The 19,456-nt window shown below is 34.3% G+C and overlaps 3 protein-coding genes across 9 annotated transcripts; 2 read left to right on the top strand and 1 right to left on the bottom strand.

Annotated features, from left to right (window-relative positions):
* The first annotated feature begins 77 nt into the window (after positions 1–77).
* LOC7467882 (pentatricopeptide repeat-containing protein At4g37170) lies at positions 78–2,680 on the top strand. The gene has a single exon (XM_052448620.1). It carries the CDS (start codon positions 159–161, stop codon positions 2,244–2,246), a length of 2,088 nt encoding a protein of 695 aa, XP_052304580.1. The 5' UTR covers positions 78–158; the 3' UTR covers positions 2,247–2,680.
* Positions 2,681–4,943: 2,263 nt separating this feature from the next.
* On the top strand, positions 4,944–6,695 carry LOC7484565 (UDP-glycosyltransferase 83A1). Its single transcript, XM_002324062.3, has 2 exons — positions 4,944–5,543; positions 5,799–6,695. The coding sequence occupies exons 1-2, from the start codon at positions 5,003–5,005 to the stop codon at positions 6,680–6,682; spliced, it is 1,425 nt and encodes a 474-aa protein (XP_002324098.3). The 5' UTR covers positions 4,944–5,002; the 3' UTR covers positions 6,683–6,695.
* Positions 6,696–8,678: 1,983 nt separating this feature from the next.
* On the bottom strand, positions 8,679–14,897 carry LOC7467881 (uncharacterized). Of its 7 annotated transcripts, none has more exons than XR_002978786.2 (9): positions 13,077–13,799; positions 12,360–12,428; positions 12,099–12,166; positions 11,865–12,005; positions 11,700–11,741; positions 11,263–11,399; positions 9,996–10,088; positions 9,724–9,911; positions 8,679–9,339 (listed from the first exon to the last, which is right to left on the bottom strand). XR_002978786.2 is itself a non-coding variant. In XM_024589252.2 (9 exons), exons 3-9 carry the CDS (start codon positions 12,425–12,427, stop codon positions 9,783–9,785), a joined length of 678 nt encoding a protein of 225 aa, XP_024445020.1. In that variant the 5' UTR covers position 12,428; positions 14,659–14,722; positions 14,816–14,897; the 3' UTR covers positions 9,591–9,782. The 7 variants fall into 7 exon arrangements, 6 of the variants coding, with proteins under 6 accessions (XP_024445020.1, XP_024445021.1, XP_006373348.1 ...); XM_024589252.2 differs by lacking the exons at positions 8,679–9,339; positions 13,077–13,799 and adding exons at positions 14,659–14,722; positions 14,816–14,897 and having other exon boundaries at positions 9,591–9,911; XM_024589253.2 differs by lacking the exons at positions 8,679–9,339; positions 13,077–13,799 and adding exons at positions 14,659–14,722; positions 14,840–14,858 and having other exon boundaries at positions 9,591–9,911.
* Between the last annotated feature and the right edge of the window lie 4,559 nt (positions 14,898–19,456).

The raw sequence follows: 19,456 nt of genomic DNA, 5'->3' as shown, positions 1-19,456 counted from the left end.
AATATTTTTTATTTTTTAAAATTTATTTTTAATATTAAAACAATAAAAAAATTTAATTTAAAACTAAAAAAAATTAATTTTGTTTTTTTGAAAGCATAGGCAGGCATCCTGATAGCGATTCCTGTACTACCCAAACTCTCAGTCTCAACAGAAGAACCATGACAAGATTTCTTGCAAACCTCAAGCCCTCTCATTCTTCCTCTGTCTTTAACCACTCCCACAAAATCATTGCATTTCCTTATTCTTCTCAAACCACTCAGCCTTTTCAACCAAAAACCTTCTTCAAATCAAACACCAAAGATACCACCCTCGTACCTCACTTGTGCAATCACAAGAGGTTCGATGAAGCCATTCATATTTTATGCCAACAAAACCGCTTAAAAGAAGCGTTACAAATTCTCCACCAAATCGACAAACCCTCTGCTTCTGTTTACTCGACTCTTATTCAATCTTGCATTAAAAGTCGGCTTCTCCAACAAGGCAAAAAAGTCCATCAACACATCAAGCTATCTGGGTTTGTACCCGGTTTGTTCATTTTAAATCGGCTTCTTGAAATGTATGCAAAATGTGATAGTTTGATGGATTCCCAGAAGTTGTTTGACGAAATGCCTGAAAGGGATTTGTGTTCATGGAATATTTTGATTTCTGGGTATGCAAAAATGGGTTTACTCCAAGAAGCGAAAAGCCTGTTTGATAAAATGCCTGAGAGAGATAATTTTTCTTGGACCGCGATGATTTCTGGGTACGTCCGTCATGATAGGCCTAATGAGGCTTTAGAGCTGTTTAGAATGATGAAGAGAAGTGATAATTCCAAGTCGAATAAGTTTACAGTTTCCAGTGCTCTTGCTGCTGCGGCAGCTGTTCCGTGTTTGAGGATTGGGAAAGAGATTCATGGCTATATAATGAGAACAGGGTTGGATTCTGACGAGGTAGTTTGGAGCGCCTTGTCTGATATGTATGGTAAATGTGGGAGCATAGAGGAAGCAAGGCACATTTTTGACAAGATGGTGGATAGAGATATTGTTACTTGGACGGCAATGATTGATAGGTACTTTCAGGATGGGAGGAGAAAAGAGGGATTCGATTTGTTTGCGGACTTACTGAGGTCAGGTATCAGGCCTAACGAGTTCACTTTTTCTGGGGTTTTAAATGCTTGTGCTAATCAGACTTCAGAGGAGCTTGGTAAGAAGGTTCATGGTTACATGACTAGAGTTGGGTTTGACCCATTCTCCTTTGCGGCAAGTGCTCTTGTTCACATGTATTCTAAGTGCGGAAATATGGTGAGCGCAGAAAGGGTGTTTAAAGAAACGCCCCAGCCAGATTTGTTTTCATGGACTTCATTGATTGCTGGGTATGCTCAAAATGGCCAACCTGATGAGGCTATTCGGTATTTTGAGCTGCTAGTAAAGTCAGGGACACAACCTGATCACATAACTTTTGTTGGCGTTCTATCTGCTTGTGCTCATGCTGGATTAGTTGATAAAGGGCTTGATTACTTTCACTCAATAAAAGAGCAATATGGGTTAACTCATACTGCTGATCATTATGCTTGTATAATTGATTTACTGGCCCGATCTGGCCAATTTGACGAAGCTGAGAATATCATAAGTAAAATGTCAATGAAGCCTGATAAGTTTCTGTGGGCTTCCTTGCTAGGTGGTTGTAGAATTCATGGAAATCTTAAATTGGCACAAAGGGCAGCAGAAGCATTATTTGAGATTGAGCCTGAAAATCCTGCTACTTATGTTACGCTGGCCAACATATATGCCACGGCTGGTATGTGGAGTGAAGTAGCGAAGATCAGAAAGACCATGGATGACCGAGGAGTGGTGAAGAAACCAGGTTTAAGTTGGATTGCGATTAAGAGGGACGTGCATGTATTCTTAGTAGGAGATGATTCACACCCGAAATCCAAAGAAATAAATGAGTTTTTGGGGAAGCTGTCCAAAAGGATGAAGGAAGAAGGGTTTGTTCCTGACACCAATTTTGTGTTGCATGATGTGGAGGACGAACAGAAGGAACAAAACCTCTCTTACCATAGTGAGAAGCTTGCTGTAGCTTTTGGAATTATTTCAACTCCAGAAGGAACACCGATCAAGGTTTTTAAGAATTTAAGAACGTGTGTAGACTGCCACACTGCAATTAAATTTATCTCAAAGATCACAAATAGAAAAATAATTGTGAGGGATTCGAATCGGTTCCATTTTTTTGAGGATGGACACTGCTCATGTAGAGACTATTGGTGATTAAAAAACGAACTACGAGTTGATCAAGCAATTTGGCAGGACTAGAAAAAGACCAAGAGGAGCACATCTTTTATCTTGCAGGCCAGCTTTTACATAACCATCTGGTTGAATGAATTCTAAATTGAAACTTCTTGCCGTTGTGGTTTGATTTAATTGGGAAGAGTGCAAGAAATTACCATACGCCTCAGTACACTGTTACATCTGTCAAATTGGAGTTACATGAGCAATATGTCCTGTGAGAAAAAATCCAGGTGAGTTTTGCCACATATTAGTTTATGTATTCTCATTTGATGCTTTTGTGACTTCGTCTTCATTATTGTGATTGCTTTGCCAGATGAAGCTATTTCATTTTGGACATCAATCATATATAACAGGAACTTATTTTCTGTTTGGGCTGGATATATTTGATATATGATGCGAAAGCATTTATGTGAGTTGCGCAAAAAAAAAAAGCCTCTCCTTTCTCAAGGATGTTGCACTTGAATCAAGTCTTTTGTTGAAAGCAAGCAGTGAGATCTACCACGGATTTTTTCTTTTTTTTACTTATGGACCATAGTATTATAAGAAAAATCACTTTCCCACCAAGGGAGTTGTTCCCAGAATCTGATTCAGTCAATTGAAACTTCTAATTTGGGGATATTTTCCATCAAGCATATAAACAATATTATCAGGAAGAGCATATAAGAAGAACCAAACAATTCTGAAGATTTGAGTATTGTATTATGGTGTGTGGAAATGTTATTAAATAGTCTTGATTTTTTACTGTCAGGACCTGCCTAAGGAGCCCTGTCGAGGGGCGTTGACCCACCCGATTAAATGAGATAAAAAGAAGTTTTTAGATAGACATATACCTTTATTATTTTTATTTTAAAGCGTCCAAAATTCTTTTAATGTAAGAAGTGATTGCCTTTGATTTTTATTAAATGAATGATATAGTGTAACAAAAAAAGATGATTTTTAGAGGTAATAGATATTAGCAAATTATTTTGTTTTAATAAAATTTAAATTATTGCTCTTTTTAGATGTAAAAATAAATATCATATGAATAAATGAAAAAAGTTTTGGTAGCTCTTTTGCGGAATAGAATTAGATGTCTTGATATATGTCTATCTTTTAAATTCTCAACTTGGTTTTTAGTTAAAAAAAAGTTGGAGATGGTGATTATTCAAGCAAGAATTTCAAGAATGGATTAAGTCATGAACAAGAAGAGGTTATAAACTTATATGAATCATAATCTATGTTTTTCTCTTAATTTTACCTAAAAATGAAAAATTAAAAGGAAAAAAAAGACTTCTTACACGCGCTAACAATAATATCTCACACATAACACAAATAAAATATATGAAAAAAACAACCAAAAAATTCATAAACATTAAGATTAAGATTAAGAAAAAATTAATTATTTTTTCCTTAAGATTATGTCAAGGTTCAATATAATCAAATAATTAAAATTATATTTAGATACCAATCTAATGGCTGGTTAGCTTCAATGGACATTGGTTCAGCCAAAAAGAGTTTAATTTAGCTCCTGCCTGTGACTGCTATGCAACAACATCGACACCTTCTGCTTTACATTGTAGCCGTTTGGAATATGAAGTGCAAAAACAACCAAGACGATCAGAACATTTAGATACAATTTTGTACTATTGAGCTTTCATTCTATTAAAAGAAAGAGCCCGAATCGGTTCAGTGGGCGGAAGCAGAAACAAGCAATAAGCAAATTTTTAAATAAAGGTAGCATAAAACTGCCCTTTTATTTTTATTTTTTTGTTAAATCAGCTTAGTGGATGCAGATACACATTCGTTGTTGATGCTAACATGGAAGATTTTTGTAGCGTGAATGACAGAGAGGGTCTTCCATAGTTTTACAAGAATTGACTGCGACAAGCTCCTGCAGCTTTTAGCCGTGAGGCGGCAGTGTAAACTCCAAATGAATCTCTAATACTTCGGTGAGAGCTATACAGATGGAGATATTAAGCATGGAACAAACACAAAATACAAATGGATTGAATGGAGCTAGAACAGATGCAACATTCAGCAGCAAATAAGACAATGATGAAGCAACAAAATTGATACAGCAGAAAACGTTCAATAGCAAATAGGACGACGGTAAAGCAAGAAAGAAAGCCAATATCCTTGTATCAGAATGAGGGGGGGGTGGCATATTCTCAACTTCAATGAACAGTGAATTACTTGCAGAAAAATCAGGGTGATCTTGTGCAACCCTATACTACTCCTAGCATGTACATAAAGAACTGCAAAAGCTATTTTCATCAAGAGTGAAATTTGAAACTTGTGATCACCATTATAGCCAAAAAAAGCGGCATATACAAGACTGGTAATCATGTTATCATGGCAAGTTTTTTTAGCATAAAAGATTCATTAGTTTTCCAATATATCTACTCGAATTAACAGGGACATGCTCCTACATTTTTTAGCTACAAGGAAGATTTGTACACTCCAAATGCATCCCTAATACTTCCACTAGAATTATGCTTGGCGACATTGAGCATGGAACAAAAACAAAATACAAAGAGCAAGAAACTGATACCACACATCAAGCATTATTCATTAGCAAATAAGGCAAGGTGAAGAAACGAAGATGCTAGTGACCTTGAAATAGATTAAGGGTATAATGGCAGATTCCCAACTTCAAGATTCAAATGCACATCAACATGCATGAAGACAGAACTGGATTCATCCTGGTTTCTCGATCTCTCCTCCTAATCTTCTATAAAGTCGTGAGGATTTTTCAAATGCTGCATGAAGAATTATCTTCTGAAATTGCCCAAAGTGTAAATCCTACGAACAAAAAAATGGGCAACCCACATATCGTAGTCATACCTTATCCAGCACAAGGCCATGTGATTCCCTTTATGGAACTCTCACAATGCCTCGCAAAACAAGGATTCAAAATCACATTTGTGAACACAGAATATAATCATAAGAGGGTCTTGAAAGCTTTGGGAGAGAACAATTATCTTGGGAGTGAAATTAGTCTCGTCTCAATCCCTGATGGTTTAGAACCTTGGGAGGATAGAAATGAACTAGGAAAGTTAACTAAAGCAATTTTTCAGGTCATGCCAGGGAAGCTACAGCAGCTCATAAACAGGATCAATATGTCAGGAGAAGAAAGAATTACCGGTATCATTACTGATTGGTCAATGGGCTGGGCTCTAGAAGTAGCAGAGAAGATGAATATCCGCCGTGCTATCTTTTGGCCTGCCTCAACTGCCGTACTGTGCTCTATGCTTAGTATTTCAAAGTTACTAAATGATGGAATCATTGACAATGATGGTGAGGTCCTCTATCACAAACTCTTTAACTAATGTATTGCACTATTGTGAATTAGCATAACCTAAGCAGTCATCAACTAGGCTTGTTTTGTGACAGCAATCTGGTTCAATAAAGTCTGTTAGCGGTTTATCTATGGAACCAAAGATAGAAAATAAATCAACATTTTGCTATTTTTAAGCTAGAAGACCCTGTAAATAGGAATAGGAAGTTTACTGCAATCTCTATCATTAACATTCAAATGTTTTTTCCTTGAAGGCACTCCACTAAAGAACCAGACAATTCAGTTGGCACCAAAAATGCCAGTGATGGACACTGCAAATTTTGCATGGGCTTGCCTTCGTGACTTTACCACACAGAAAATTATTTTTGATGTCATGGTTAAAACCATTGAGACAGTGAAAGTGGAAGACTGGATAGTTTCTAACTCAGCATATGAACTTGAGCCTGGAGCTTTCTCTTTCGCCCCAAACATAATACCTATAGGACCGCGTTTGGCAAGCAATCGGCTAGGAGATCAACAAGGATACTTCTGGCCAGAAGATTCAACATGTTTGAAATGGCTGGACCAACAGCCGCCCAACTCAGTTGTTTACATTGCATTTGGTAGCTTTACTGTTTTTGACCAAACACAATTTCAAGAGTTAGCTCTAGGTCTTGAACTATCCAATAGGCCGTTCTTGTGGGTTGTCAGGCCAGATATTACAGCGGAGACAAATGATGCTTATCCAGAAGGATTTCAAGAGAGGGTAGCCAACCGTGGGCAGATCGTTGGTTGGGCTCCTCAACAGAAAGTACTTAGTCACCCTTCTGTTTTGTGCTTCTTGAGCCACTGTGGGTGGAACTCCACCATGGAGGGTGTAAGCAATGGGGTACCTTTCTTGTGTTGGCCATATTTTGCTGACCAATTTCTTAACGAGACGTACATTTGTGATGTTTGGAAGGTGGGATTGAAGCTGGACAAAAACCAAAGTGGGATCGTCACAGGGGAAGAAATAAAGAATAAGGTGGAGAAAGTTGTTGGTGATGAAAAATTCAAGGCAAGAGCTTTAGAACTCAAAAGATTGGCCATGCAGAATGTTGGAGAAGGTGGTTGCTCAAGCAATAATTTCAAGAATTTCGTTGAATGGATGAAGGCATGAGCAAGAAGAGATTCTGAACTTGTTGGAGCTCTGATCTTTTTCTTTTTTTCTTTTTTTCTTTTTTCTGATTCTGCACGAACTTTGGAAAATAAGAGCAAAAATGCATTGCATCTTCGCATAATCATGAACTACTTTCTTTGGAAAACAAAACTAATGAATATATAGTTCAACAGTGCTATGCTATTGAGATGCAATCACATCAACACAGAGTAAAAGCAAACAGAAAGGAATTTAAACACAAAAGCAAAGAAGCTGCAAAAATATCAAAAGTGGTTAGTGTCTCACATGTGCAACCGAGCTCTGTTATTGAGCTTCGATCTATACTCAAACATCTTCGTGGTTAATGGATAAGCCTCCAGCCATGATGCAAGATTTTCATTCTTTATAATGGGAGGCAAGGACCCAATCAGGAAATAGCTCTCTAGTTGTCGAACAATGATTTGAGATTTAGCAAGGAACAACGCTTTCCTGCTGCAAAATAACAATGCCTGTCACTTCAAAGGTTTGCAATCGGGTAGAATTTTCCAAATAAATAATCATTTATAAAACCCTGCTATTCTTGTGTGGAGATTCAGATAAGATGTATGCATCTACATACTGAACATGTGCATGCATAAAACAGACCAACATGTAAATTATATATCACCCAAAAATCATCCTTACCCAAAAAGAGAAGCATTGCACATCTTCCCTCAAGAGGTAAATGCAGAGAATCCAGAATAAGTCAAGTGAAATAAACAACAATGAATGTACAGGTACAATAATGGTGCTTCATAAAGCAACAGGAAAACATAGTGCTTCTAAAAGCTGAAGTGGATGCTGAAGTGCAGAACTTTAACATTCACAGGTGCGAGATGAAAGAGCATAGAGCCTGAAATATCAAGTAGACATCAACCACCAAACTCCAGAAATATATAAACCATTGTCAAGCATAAGAAATCAGAAACTACAAACACATTGCAAGCACAGAGAAAAGTTTTCAATTATACTGATAGAGAAAGTTTACCTTCTCTTAGATGGCCATGAAGTTCGAGCAGGCATGCAGCTATTTCTGTGTGCACATGTTTATAGTCTAAAACCAATAAATTGCTCTATTAAAGAAAACAGAAGAAAAAAACATAAGATACTCAAAACTATAAAGTTAACAGGAAACAAGCAACCACGAGATAGAGCTCTAGCAATTACACATGAAACCAATGATCTAAGTCCTGTATATAACACTGTTTAGACTAAAAATCAATATTCACGTGTTAATCCTAGAAGAACAAGGATTGTTCACATTAAACATGGAAAAGCAGTCGAAATCAATGAAGTGGAATTGAATGCGCTGGAAAACTCCTTGTCGACCAGAACTTTTGAAGAAGCTCGATCAACTGATCAGGAGTCACAACCAATCCATGGAAAGCGATCGACTACAAGAGTTCGAACAAGCACGAAGAATTAGAAAGCTTAATTTTATTCAGACCAGGATTCCTCAGTCAGAAGATTAGTTTAGTATTCACATGGTATCAAGGAGTTTAATTGTGTATTAAAACTACATAAAATATGATACCACTTAAATACCATGGTCACAAAATGACTATGAAAATGGCCAGCTCCACGCACGGAATTTGGAGTGGTTACAAGGTTGTTGCATGCCTTCTTTTGTGATTAAATTCTTATTATTGTGCAGTTTCTCTTTTGTAGAACTAATTCATCATAGATCAACAATAATTAATAAAATCCCAGAGCAAATGTCGAATAAACTTAACATACATAAAACAGAGAACAACAATGGCGTTTCCACTGTCATTAACATGGATGTCCTCCCTTTCGGAGGCAGTCGAGGAAATTCTACCAGACGAAAAGAAAGAGGCAGAAGAGGAAAAGGGTTGTTCCAGCATAATCTCAGAAGCACCACCAAGCTCTTGCTGATCGTCAACAAGTAACCTACTTCCATTATCTGCAAGTTCCACGAGCTTTTGCTTTGCTAGTATTGGGTTGTGGAATATATACAGAAAGAAAGTGAGACCAAATCAAATTACATCCATAAGAAGAACGTTGAAGTCACAAATCGCCAATATGAATTGCATTTTGCCTTACTAGTGTAGGGTTGTGGAGTGTATATATCTACACATAATTCCTGTTGTGGTACATCAATTTTTAGAGTGTTGCTCTCTGTAACCACTTCCCAGCCTCCATTTCATGCCAGATTGCACACTTCTCGGACAGATTTCTTCGCTTAAATGTTGCATGGAATGCTCCAGATCCACTAGAATACTTCTGAGTAGAGTACAAAACATGCTTCAAATGGCTATAGATCAACAACACCCCAAGTCATTTCTATTGCATTTGGCAAATTTAATGTTTTTGACCGAATACAAATTCCAAGAGTCAACTCTAGCAGGTCATGAATTATCCAGCTAGCCATTCCTGTGGGTTGTGAGGCCAGAGGCATCACTGGTGAGATGAATGACACCCAGGTGGATTTCAAGCTTAAGCAGTCACCAACAGTCGCAAGCTTGGTTGGCTCCTCAAAATAAACGTTTTTCTGGAGCCCCCATTGAAGGTGCAGATAATGGGATCCCCTTCTTGTGTAGGTCATATCTTGCTCACTATTTACTTGACACGTCCTCCATTTGCAAGGTCTAGATGGTGGGATTGAAGCTCCACGAGAACTAAAGCGGGATCAACACATGACAAGAAACCAAGAATAAGGTAGAGCAAGTCGTTGGCGATGGAAAAATTCAGAGGAAGAGCTTCAGAACTTGAAAATATGACCGAGCGAAATGTTGAATAAGGCTTGTTTTTCTAGTAAGATTTTCAAGAATTTCATTGCATGCTGGATGCATATGCAAAAGGTTCAGAACTTGTTTCAACACTAATCCTTTTTTTTTCTTCATGAAGAATTTGGAAAAAAGAAGCAAAAGGAGAGAATGCATTGCCTTATTATTTTGCAATTGTCAGCTAAAAAAACTGACATTGAATGTACACACATACCACAACAAAGCAAACAGAACGGAAGAAAAGGAACAGCATGCATATCAAAAGTACACTCTCACATGTACAACAGTGCACCGTGCTGTTAAGCTGCGATTGACACTGAAAACACTTTCAGTGGCTAAGGAATCAGTCTCCAGGCATGATGCATAACTTCATCCATGATAAAAGGACGCAAGGACCACATTACACAATAGCTCTCTAGTTCTCCAGACAATGATTTGAGATTTAATGAATTGACAATCCTCTCCTGCAACAAATAATAACATTTCTCACTTCAAGCTCTAATGTAATGCTCCATAACAGAAAACTAATTCGTGATGAAGTTCATTACCTGCATTACATAGTCTTGCTTTACCATACTGTAAATGATCCCCATCAACACAGCATAATTTGTCATTTCAAGTTCTCCGAGTTCGAATGATGACTTTTCCACCAAATAAAAATAAGTTAAGCAGTTAGGTACTAATCGACTTTAATGAGAAATGGCATCTCAAAACAAAATCAGAACAAGGCATTTATACTCAACTATTTAGTACAAGTAAATATAAATAAGCAGCTTGGAATTAAATTCAAAGAAAAAAGCATCATGAACCAATATCAAAAGGAAGGTTTTGGGAATCTCCTGTTGGTTTACAGAATTGTCTTCCATATGAGTAGCAGAAAATAAAAACAAATGGAATAATAAAATTTCATTTGTGATAGATTAGCTTCAAAACAAAAATCGTTCAGCCAAAACAGAGTGAATTTAACACCTATTCTATTCACCGGAAAGTGATGTGCAAAGACAGCTAAGAGAGGCAACTTAGAGAACAAATTGAAAAGTTAATACAAACTTATCATTTGCGAATCAACCAAGAATATTATTAACCAGAAATGTTTAAAATCTAGAACCAATCAAAGTTTGGCCAGAACCTTGCAAATAAATAAGGACTAAACCTAGTTATTCTACAGAAAGGATTTAGATAATTCCCTATTAGCAGGATTCATAAGGACACTGTTACCATGAATGGACCTGTTTTAAAATCTCATATGTCATAGCAGTTAAATGTTATGGAAAACAAGAGCATCCATGGATCCCTCAAAAAACAAGAGCATTCACCGATCCCTCACGTCTGTTGGGGGTACAACCATTTTCAAAATATTTTTAAGAAAAAAAATCTTTAGAAGGCCAGTATGGCAGTAAATTGAAAGTGTGAAATCTTCTTAAAATTAGAGCTAAACTAAGAGACTGCATGGTTAGATTTATTCAAACTTCCACAAAAAATGATTACAAGCACCTATGAAACTACAAATGCTACCTCAGAAATTTGGTAATCCAAGTATACTGAAACAAATAAACAAGTAGGGATATGAAAATGCTGGCGCTACCACCAGAAAATGTCCAATGAAAGGAAGGGGTCAAATGTAAAGGATTATAGAAATTAGAAAGGCATCATCTTCAACAGATAAAAAAAATAAAAAAATTAAAACAATCTACTTAGCAATTTTCAAGGCCCATAAAATAATAATTTCTGAAATTTGGAATAAAAAAGAAGGGAGAATGAGCAAAAGTGTAAATGACTAATCTAAACATAGAATAAAACATCTGTTTCACCAACCTGGTCAGTAGTTATTTGTTGATACAATTGGTCCCCGCAATCTTCATTCTTCAAAGGTGGTAAACATCCATTGGCAGTTTGAATTGCACCAGATAAATCCTCCAAGAGATGTTCAAGTTCATTTAGTAAGCTCTTGGCTGCAATTCACATTTCAATCTGAGAAACAAGTAGGTGCAGAGAGTGGCAACTAATAGTACTATAATGGTAGGCAAATTAAACAAGCTACTAGTTGCACAACAATTTCTGGTAAATGTGGCGCACACATCCACATAAATGCTGAACATATAGATGCAGATAGCAAGCCAAACATGTAATGGCATAACAGTCCACCCTTCCAAAAGAAATTACTGAGAAGGAAAATCAGAAGATTTATACATATTCCAAGCTCAAAGACTGTTTTGTTTAGATATTACTTAACATTGAGAAGAAAAGATTACCTTTGCTTAAATGGTTATGAAGTCCGAGTAGGCATGTATGCACTTCTGTGTGTCAAAGTGCATAGCAATTAGCCCAAAAAGTTTTGCAGAAAAACAGAACCAACAAACATAAAATACTAAACTCTAGAGAAGGAAGTGTAAAATATTGATTACATTTGCACTTACACTTGTTTGTATTTTGTATGCTATCATGAACATTAATACAACCAGCTTCAATATAAGATTTAACCCTTTTTGTTTCATTTGCTTTGATAATATTCTTTATTAGCTGAGAAGTCTCGTCTATTGGAGGTCGTCGAAGAAATTCTATGAGGAAAATGAAACAAAACAATGTTATCAAACAAAAATGCAGAAAGGAGAAAAATGAATGTCCTAACATAATCTTAAACCCGTACATACCAAGCGCTTGCTGATAGCCATTGAGTAATCTGCTTCCAATACCTGCAAGTTCCTCAAGTTTTGTGATCCTGTATTGACAGGACAACCATTCAAAATGAAAATAAGAAGAAGAAAAAATAGATTCAAAATTTAGATATTCATATGGGTGCTCTCTATTCCATGTGAAAGAAATTAATGGACCGTGTTTTACCAAAATCTTCTTAGCTTTAAGTAACAACTATACTTAGTATGTGTTCTGTAGCTAAGTTTCTTGTTGCTTACCTAGTCAAGAAATCTTGAAAAATATTGGAAACCTTCTCTTTCAGTTCAGGTTTTAATTCGCCTTCCATTCTGCAAACACAACGTTAAAGTAAGAACCTTGAATTTGAATCCAAATAAATCCCAGTTAGGCATTTTATCATATACTTGTCTTGCATTGAGTTTTCTCTTTTGCAGCTCCTTAAACTACTAGAGATATAATTATTAACAAGATAAGAAGATAAAAGAGACGGAAACAACAAGACAGGCACAGTGTTTGCTAGTGACTTAAACTTTGTAAGCAGCAGTTTAGAGTAGAAATAATACAAAACACAAGCAGGTGCGCACAACTTTTTTTTGAAGCTGTTAGTTTGGTGTCCAGTAGGGTATAGGCTATTTTGAGACAGCAAGCAACTTGTGTAATCTTGCCCATTAACTCTTGTGAGTAAAATTTCCCTGTACTGGATGGTTGCCTTGACAAATACCCCTGTGAATTGACTGGAGTGTTGTGACCCAAGATCTTGTGCAGGCTCAACAAATAAAAGTTTCCATAACGGAAAGGATAAAAAAGGATGGTCAAATATTATCACCCTTGCATGAGATGTTTGGGACATGGTGAACTCCTCTCTAACTGAAATACAATTTGCACCCATTCCTTCACTATACAAGTTGATGTAATTGATCTAGCTGCTAAGGATTTATAAGCTATCTAGTTTACCAAAGGCTCTGGCAGATGCCAACCTTTTTTCTAAACTACGAAACCACCTGCAGAACATTTTCATGTGTCTTGGCTTATTTCTGGAGTTGTTATTCAGTTTGCAGGGTCCTATTCTCCATTATGCTAAGAAGCTGATTGGCGAGGCTTCATCAGAAAAAAAATCTACTTAACTTGAAATGCTCCTCAGTGGAAGATAAGATGCAAATGCTACATAAGCAGTTGGAAGCTAGTGAGAAATTCAAAACAGAATATCAAAAGCTTTATGAAGATGCTATAAATTACTTAAATAAGGTCTCTGAATGTTACAAGAGCTGTATAACTGATCTGGCAAGGATATGCAGCTCATTGGATGAGAGGCATTCTTGTTCACTTGAAATGCTGGATTCTGCAAAGCAGGAATCCTTGGAATGGAGGAGAAAATATGAAAAGACATGGAATAAGAATAAGGCAGTTAAAGACCAGGTTAAGGTGGAAACTGTGTCAGGGACTCATGAAGAAGAAGCGAGACTTACTGATGCTCATGGAAAAAGGCCAATGAATGGAAAGAGAAGTATGATATTGCAGTTAATGAATTCAAGGCTAATATAGAGAAGGCAAATGTAGTGCTGGAATATCCAATTGAGGATGTAAACTGTAGAGAAGAAGCTCCGAGAGCTGAGTTATGCAATAGCTTGGCAGAAAAGATGATGCCCTCCCTCTCTCCACTCACAAACATATACATGCTTTTGTATTAGTACAATATATACGATTATATGCACATTAAATCTATCCATATAGACAAGAGGAAGCACTGCATCCACATCTTGATTGGTTTGGGGATACAGCACTATTTAAAAACCTTTACAATACTTTCCTCGAGTTTAAAAATAGCAGGACAAGGAAATTAAGGTCAAGATAGCAAAGCTTGAGGAGGCTGAGCAGAAAATAACCACTTTGAATTTGGACTTGAAGGTTCTGCTCTATAACCTTCTGTCATTTGCTGATCACTATCATATAGTAGCCTTCAAATTCAAGAAGCTTGGAGAAACAGTTTTTTTTTTATCTTTTCACATGTGTTTTGGATGCTTCATTTGCATATGCAGGGTGCTCAAGAAAAGATGGGCAAATATGAGTTGGAATCATCAGCTCTGAAGCTTCAACTCAAGGACTTGACTGATAAGTACGAGTCTGTCCAAACTGCTGCTCATGCATTGGAGATGGAAGCTCGGATCACTATCATTCATATTGACGGTAACTAAATAATTTCGGAATTTGCAATTGCTTAGGACAGTATTAATCCTTCCTTTTTCTAACAAATCAGAGCAACTCTACTAAGAATCCACCAGAATGAACATATTTACCCTCACATAGTTCTATCAGCAACGTTATCAACTAATCGGACAGCTTGAAACAGTAAATTAAGCAAGAATAAATCATAAGTCCAGTTCAAGCACCCAAACTGTTAGCTCAAAACATTAATTGTTTAGTAATAACCTAACTGTGGTAGAAACATAAACCAAAACAAGCTAAAAACAATCAAAGAATAGCCCACAGAGGAATGGTCAACAACACCCTGTCCAAAAATAATCAGCAAGATTATTTTTTTAAAAAAAAGCTTGAATTTACCTCGAGAGTGCGTTTCAATGGTGGAGGCTGGAACAGTTGCCGCTTGAAGTGGTGGTGCCCGTGGCTGTCAACAGAGAAAGAAGAAGAGATTTAGAGTTTCAATGGTGGTGGGAAACTTGAAAGAAGAATTGGGGATTAGGAAGCTGGTTAGACGCACGGGAAGAAGAAACGGAAGGCTTACAAACTCTTGCTACGTTTTGCCTTCGGTTTTTTTTTTATTATTATTCCAGGTCTCACGGTTGATTTGTCAGGTTATGGTCAGTTGGGCTCTCACGTGTTAATATTTTGCTCGGTTCAATATCAAACCGAACTTAGGTTTGGTCTCTGATTCGGTAGATTACCGGGTAAGCTCGAAGGGCTGGGCTGGGCTTTGATGGGCTGGTCTTTTATGGGCTGGGCTTGACAAATGCTTTAATTTGCCTAGATTTCTTTTTACAGAGACTGCCTTGAATATTTTTATTTACTAGTTTCCTTGAAATATGCTTCCCAAGTATAATATTCAACTATATATTAATGAGTTTTTACTATTTTTTCATGGATTGATTCAATAGTTAAGATTTATAAATTACAAATCCTTATGTATATTTATGAGATAATGGCATGAAGTATATGTATTTTATAATTTTTTTATTTAAGTACCTACATTAATTTTTTTATTTAAATTCTTGTACTCTTAAAAAGATTTGATCAATCAAGTACCTCAAATAATTTATGTTACAAATATGCTAACATAGTAATTTTTTTTATTTTTCAAATGAGCATATATATATATATATATATATATATATGAAGTACCTTTATTTAATGATTTTTCTTGGATAGATGACTCAATTGAAAATTTTCCAATATCTCCCTGAATTTATAATTGTGTCAACCATGTCCTTGTATATTATATAATTCTCTAATACATCTTTTCTCCAATTTTTCTATACAAATGGCCATAATTATTTTTATTTTTTTGAAACTTCCCTTGAGCTATATAAAAATATAATTTTAATTATTTAAACAAGACAAAAATTTTATTTCTTAAAATCTTCATTGTTGAATAGTTTTGAATATTTTTTATTTCTTACAGCATTTTTTAAGCAACTTTGAATAATTTTCCTATCATATTCAAGGGTGTTTTTGAAATGAAGGATATAATTCTATAAATTTAAATGGAAAAAAATAATATATTGAAGATTAGATACCATAATAGACACATTTAAAAACGTAAAAAAATTAGATATTTGTGTAATCTTTACAAGGACAAATGAAGCCAATTACCCTTTCTTTTTCTATTGTAGTGCATGCACTAATTTTGTATAAAAATAACAAAAAAGAAAAATTTAAAAGAAAAATACACACCTAAATGATTAGTTTTATTGATTTTCTTTCTAACTTCTTGATTTTTTTTAAAAAAAATTTACTTCCTAAAATGAAATTTAAAAAATGTTGAAAATGGGAATATGATGGTTATTTTGAACATATAAGCCCGCTTGTATTCAAGATAAATGACATGTCAACTAATTAATAATAAAAATTTATTAAAGTACTTGATTGATCTAATTTTATAAGTACATGTACTCAATTAAAAAAAATCAATACAAGTACTCAAATAAAATAAAAAAATATAAAGTATAGTACTTCATAAGCTATTATCCCAAAAATATTAAAAATAAAACAATATCAATATGAGCCCACATGATGAAAAGTCAATTATCTCATCAACGTTATGATAACAAAATTAACGATGATATTTAAATGATAAACTTTCATGAGTACAAGTATTCAAATACTCAAAATCAATGCAAATACTCAAATAGAAAAAAAATCATAAAATACATTAAGTAAACTCATTTATATACCATCGAGTTCCCAACAAAATTATTTAACTTCCAATGATAGTAAATATATAGATACAAAGACTATTTTGAAATGTCTCACTACGTAACGACTTGAACAAAAAAATTAAATGTAATCATCTAAGTGGTGGTCCAGTGGTAAGAGTTTGAGACCAAGAGATTTGTTCCCTCTGTGGTCTCAGGTTCAAGCCATGTGGTTGTTCATATGATGGCCACTGAAAGCTTACATGGTCGTTAACTTCAGGACCCGTGGGATTAGTCGAGGTGCGCGCAAGCTGACCCGGACACCTACGTTAAACTAAAAAAAAAAATTCAAATTATGAAAATTTATTTGATATTATTATTAAACTTTAACATGTTAAATTTACCAACCTGATTGCTTGTCTAATTCAAGTTTAAAATTAAACTATATAGAGGTTGTTTAAACATAACCTAATTGATTTGGAAAATTCAAAAATAGCCCGGATGATCAATAAAAAACATGGGTTGACTTTAAAAACAATTTCAAGATGATTTTTTTTTTTAATACTGAGAAGACAATTTATTGAATCGCCACAGGCTTTACAGCTTAACCCGTCAAATCCATGATTCCGGTGATAAATTTCACTATGTTTAAGAACTTTTTTTAACTTTTTTAATTCATTATATGATAAAAAAAATAGACGCTAGTAGGATCGAGTACAAACCAAATGTTGAGATATTTGTTTGGGAATATAATAACCTCATTGAAAGCAAATTAAAACAATTGATAAAGACAAATTAAAAATTAAGAGAATTTTGAAAGATGAAATTGAGAATAGATGGACGAAAATGTGTGTGTGTGTTAGAGAGAGAGAGAGGAAAAGAAAAAAAAAAACCAATCTACTTTACCGTTTATATGAATAGTGTGGGAGATGTATTGAATCCTAAAATTTTTATTATAGAGAATAATAGTTTATTGGACTGTGTTATGAAGTGGGTGGGATAAAAAAAATTAATGTAATAAAAAAATATTTAGACTGAAAAGAACTATTTGATATTGTTATTAACTTAGACTATCATATCAATTTTAAAATCTTTTAATTTAATTCTTTTTAGGAGATTTTATAATAGTTTTCTAGCATAGAGTATAATATAATAACTAGTGCAATATATTATTATATCTCATGAAGATTACACGAGTTATTGAAGATTTTGATAACATATATGGTACCATATAATTAAATCACACATGCATTATTGTTACAAAATATAACCAAATACAAATCGAATCGAATATTCAGTACAAGTGCGTGCATTAATTAGTTACCACTTAGAAAACGTAATCCTATTTTGTTCAGTTATCTTAGTATTATTATATTAATTAGGTAGTAAATAAATACAAAAATGATCTTAAATGGATAGTTTATGAAAAAAAAGAATTATACCTTCTATTTTATAATTTGATCAAAATTATATTTATCTATTAAATTTTAAAAAATTATAATTTATATCCTGAGTCAGATTTTAAATTAAAAAAAATATCATCATGTATATAATATATCATAAACTCAAATAAAAAACATATCACAAATAAAATGAACAAATTAATAATTATTTTTTTTACCCTAGTTTTTTAATCTTTATCAATTTATTGGTGGAAGGAAATGATTCCAAGCAAAACCCATAAATTCTCATTTTCCCAGAAAACCCAAATATTTTCTGGGAAAATCTCTCAATCATTTCTTCGATTCTCTATAAATTCACAGTGAACAAAATGTCCGCCATAATGTCTGTTTCAACTATCATCTTGGAAAGTTTCTCCAGAATTGTTGTTACTTTGTTTCAACTATCGTCAAAAATGGAATATGGATCACAGTGAACAAAATGTCCAAACCAACATTCATAGTCTTCTAGTAGACGGATTGTCCGCCATTAATGTCCGTTGACTTGTCCGTATGAAGGTCAGTGAAACCACCTGCAGGTGAGGCTCATATCGAGAATCCTACAAAGACCTAAGAAAATTTTGATTCGTGGAATATGAATCTTACGTGCGCACACCTTTACAACACTAAACCATGGAGTTGCTTTTTACTATGCCCACTTCAAAACCCCCCCTTTCTTACGTCGATTGCTTTGTGCCTCAAAATTGTTATTGCACCTTTAATGTAGTTCTTGAGGTTAAATCTGATAAAACGACATGTCTCTTTGATTCCCTGGACTTGGGTCGCATGACGGTGGCGGTGCGCCTGGTATATTTGGAGTTTGGTGGCTTTGGAGTTGAGTGAAGGCGGTGGCTATGGAATTTGGCTGGATTGTGGGATTGGTGAGGTTGTGGGTTTATGGGTGGAGATGGTGGCAAAGTAGTGAATTTGGTGTTTAAGAGAAGATAGGTGGAAGAAGATGACTAGGTTTTTTATTTAATAATAAATTAATAATATTTATGCTTTTTATTTAATAATAAGCTTGTAATATTTAATATAGCTCTTTAGTTATTAATTTTTTTTAAAAATAGTAAATCAGTAAAAATTATCTAGTTCGATGGTTGGTGAGTTTGGTTTGTTAAAATGGAGAGTATAGTTTTTCCATGTTACTGTAATAATTATTTTTTAAAATATAATTTTTTATTTAAAAATAAGTTAAAATAATATATTTTTAATTTTTAATTTTTATATCAGTATATTAAAATAATATAAAAAAATAAATTTAAAACAAAAAAAAATTTCAAAAACTTTTTTTAATAGTAAAAACAAATGCAGCACCAGGATAACTCAACTTTTATTAATAAAAGTATTGATTGGAATTGTGTTCAAAATAATGTATCATGAAAATTTAATTTTTTTTTAAAAAATTAATTTTTTTTGATATTTTTTAATTATTTTGATGTGTAAATATTAAAAATAATTTTAAAAAAATAAAAAAATTATTTTAATATATTTTTAATAAAAATAGCCAATAGATTTAGACCCACCATGGACAAATTGGAAATGGACTCT

This window comes from Populus trichocarpa, chromosome 17, assembly GCF_000002775.5.
Source record: "Populus trichocarpa isolate Nisqually-1 chromosome 17, P.trichocarpa_v4.1, whole genome shotgun sequence".
NCBI classification, from domain to species: domain Eukaryota; kingdom Viridiplantae; phylum Streptophyta; class Magnoliopsida; order Malpighiales; family Salicaceae; genus Populus; species Populus trichocarpa.
This window is presented reverse-complemented; position numbering and strand designations above follow the sequence as displayed.

Excerpts from the sequence above, each read along its gene's own strand:
- LOC7467882 (XM_052448620.1), top strand. The coding sequence starts at position 159 with ATGACAAGATTTCTTGCAAACCTCAAGCCCTCTCATTCTTCCTCTGTC.
- LOC7484565 (XM_002324062.3), top strand. The coding sequence starts at position 5,003 with ATGCTGCATGAAGAATTATCTTCTGAAATTGCCCAAAGTGTAAATCCT. Across the intron at positions 5,544-5,798 it reads TGGAATCATTGACAATGATG|GCACTCCACTAAAGAACCAG; the intron begins GTGAGGTCCTCT and ends TTTTCCTTGAAG.
- LOC7467881 (XM_024589251.2), bottom strand. The coding sequence starts at position 13,117 with ATGAAAATGTTCTGCAGGTGGTTTCGTAGTTTAGAAAAAAG. Across the intron at positions 12,429-13,076 it reads TTTCGTAGTTTAGAAAAAAG|AATGGAAGGCGAATTAAAAC; the intron begins GTTGGCATCTGC and ends TTGTGTTTGCAG. Across the intron at positions 10,089-11,262 it reads AACAAATAACTACTGACCAG|TCATCATTCGAACTCGGAGA; the intron begins GTTGGTGAAACA and ends TTGGTGGAAAAG.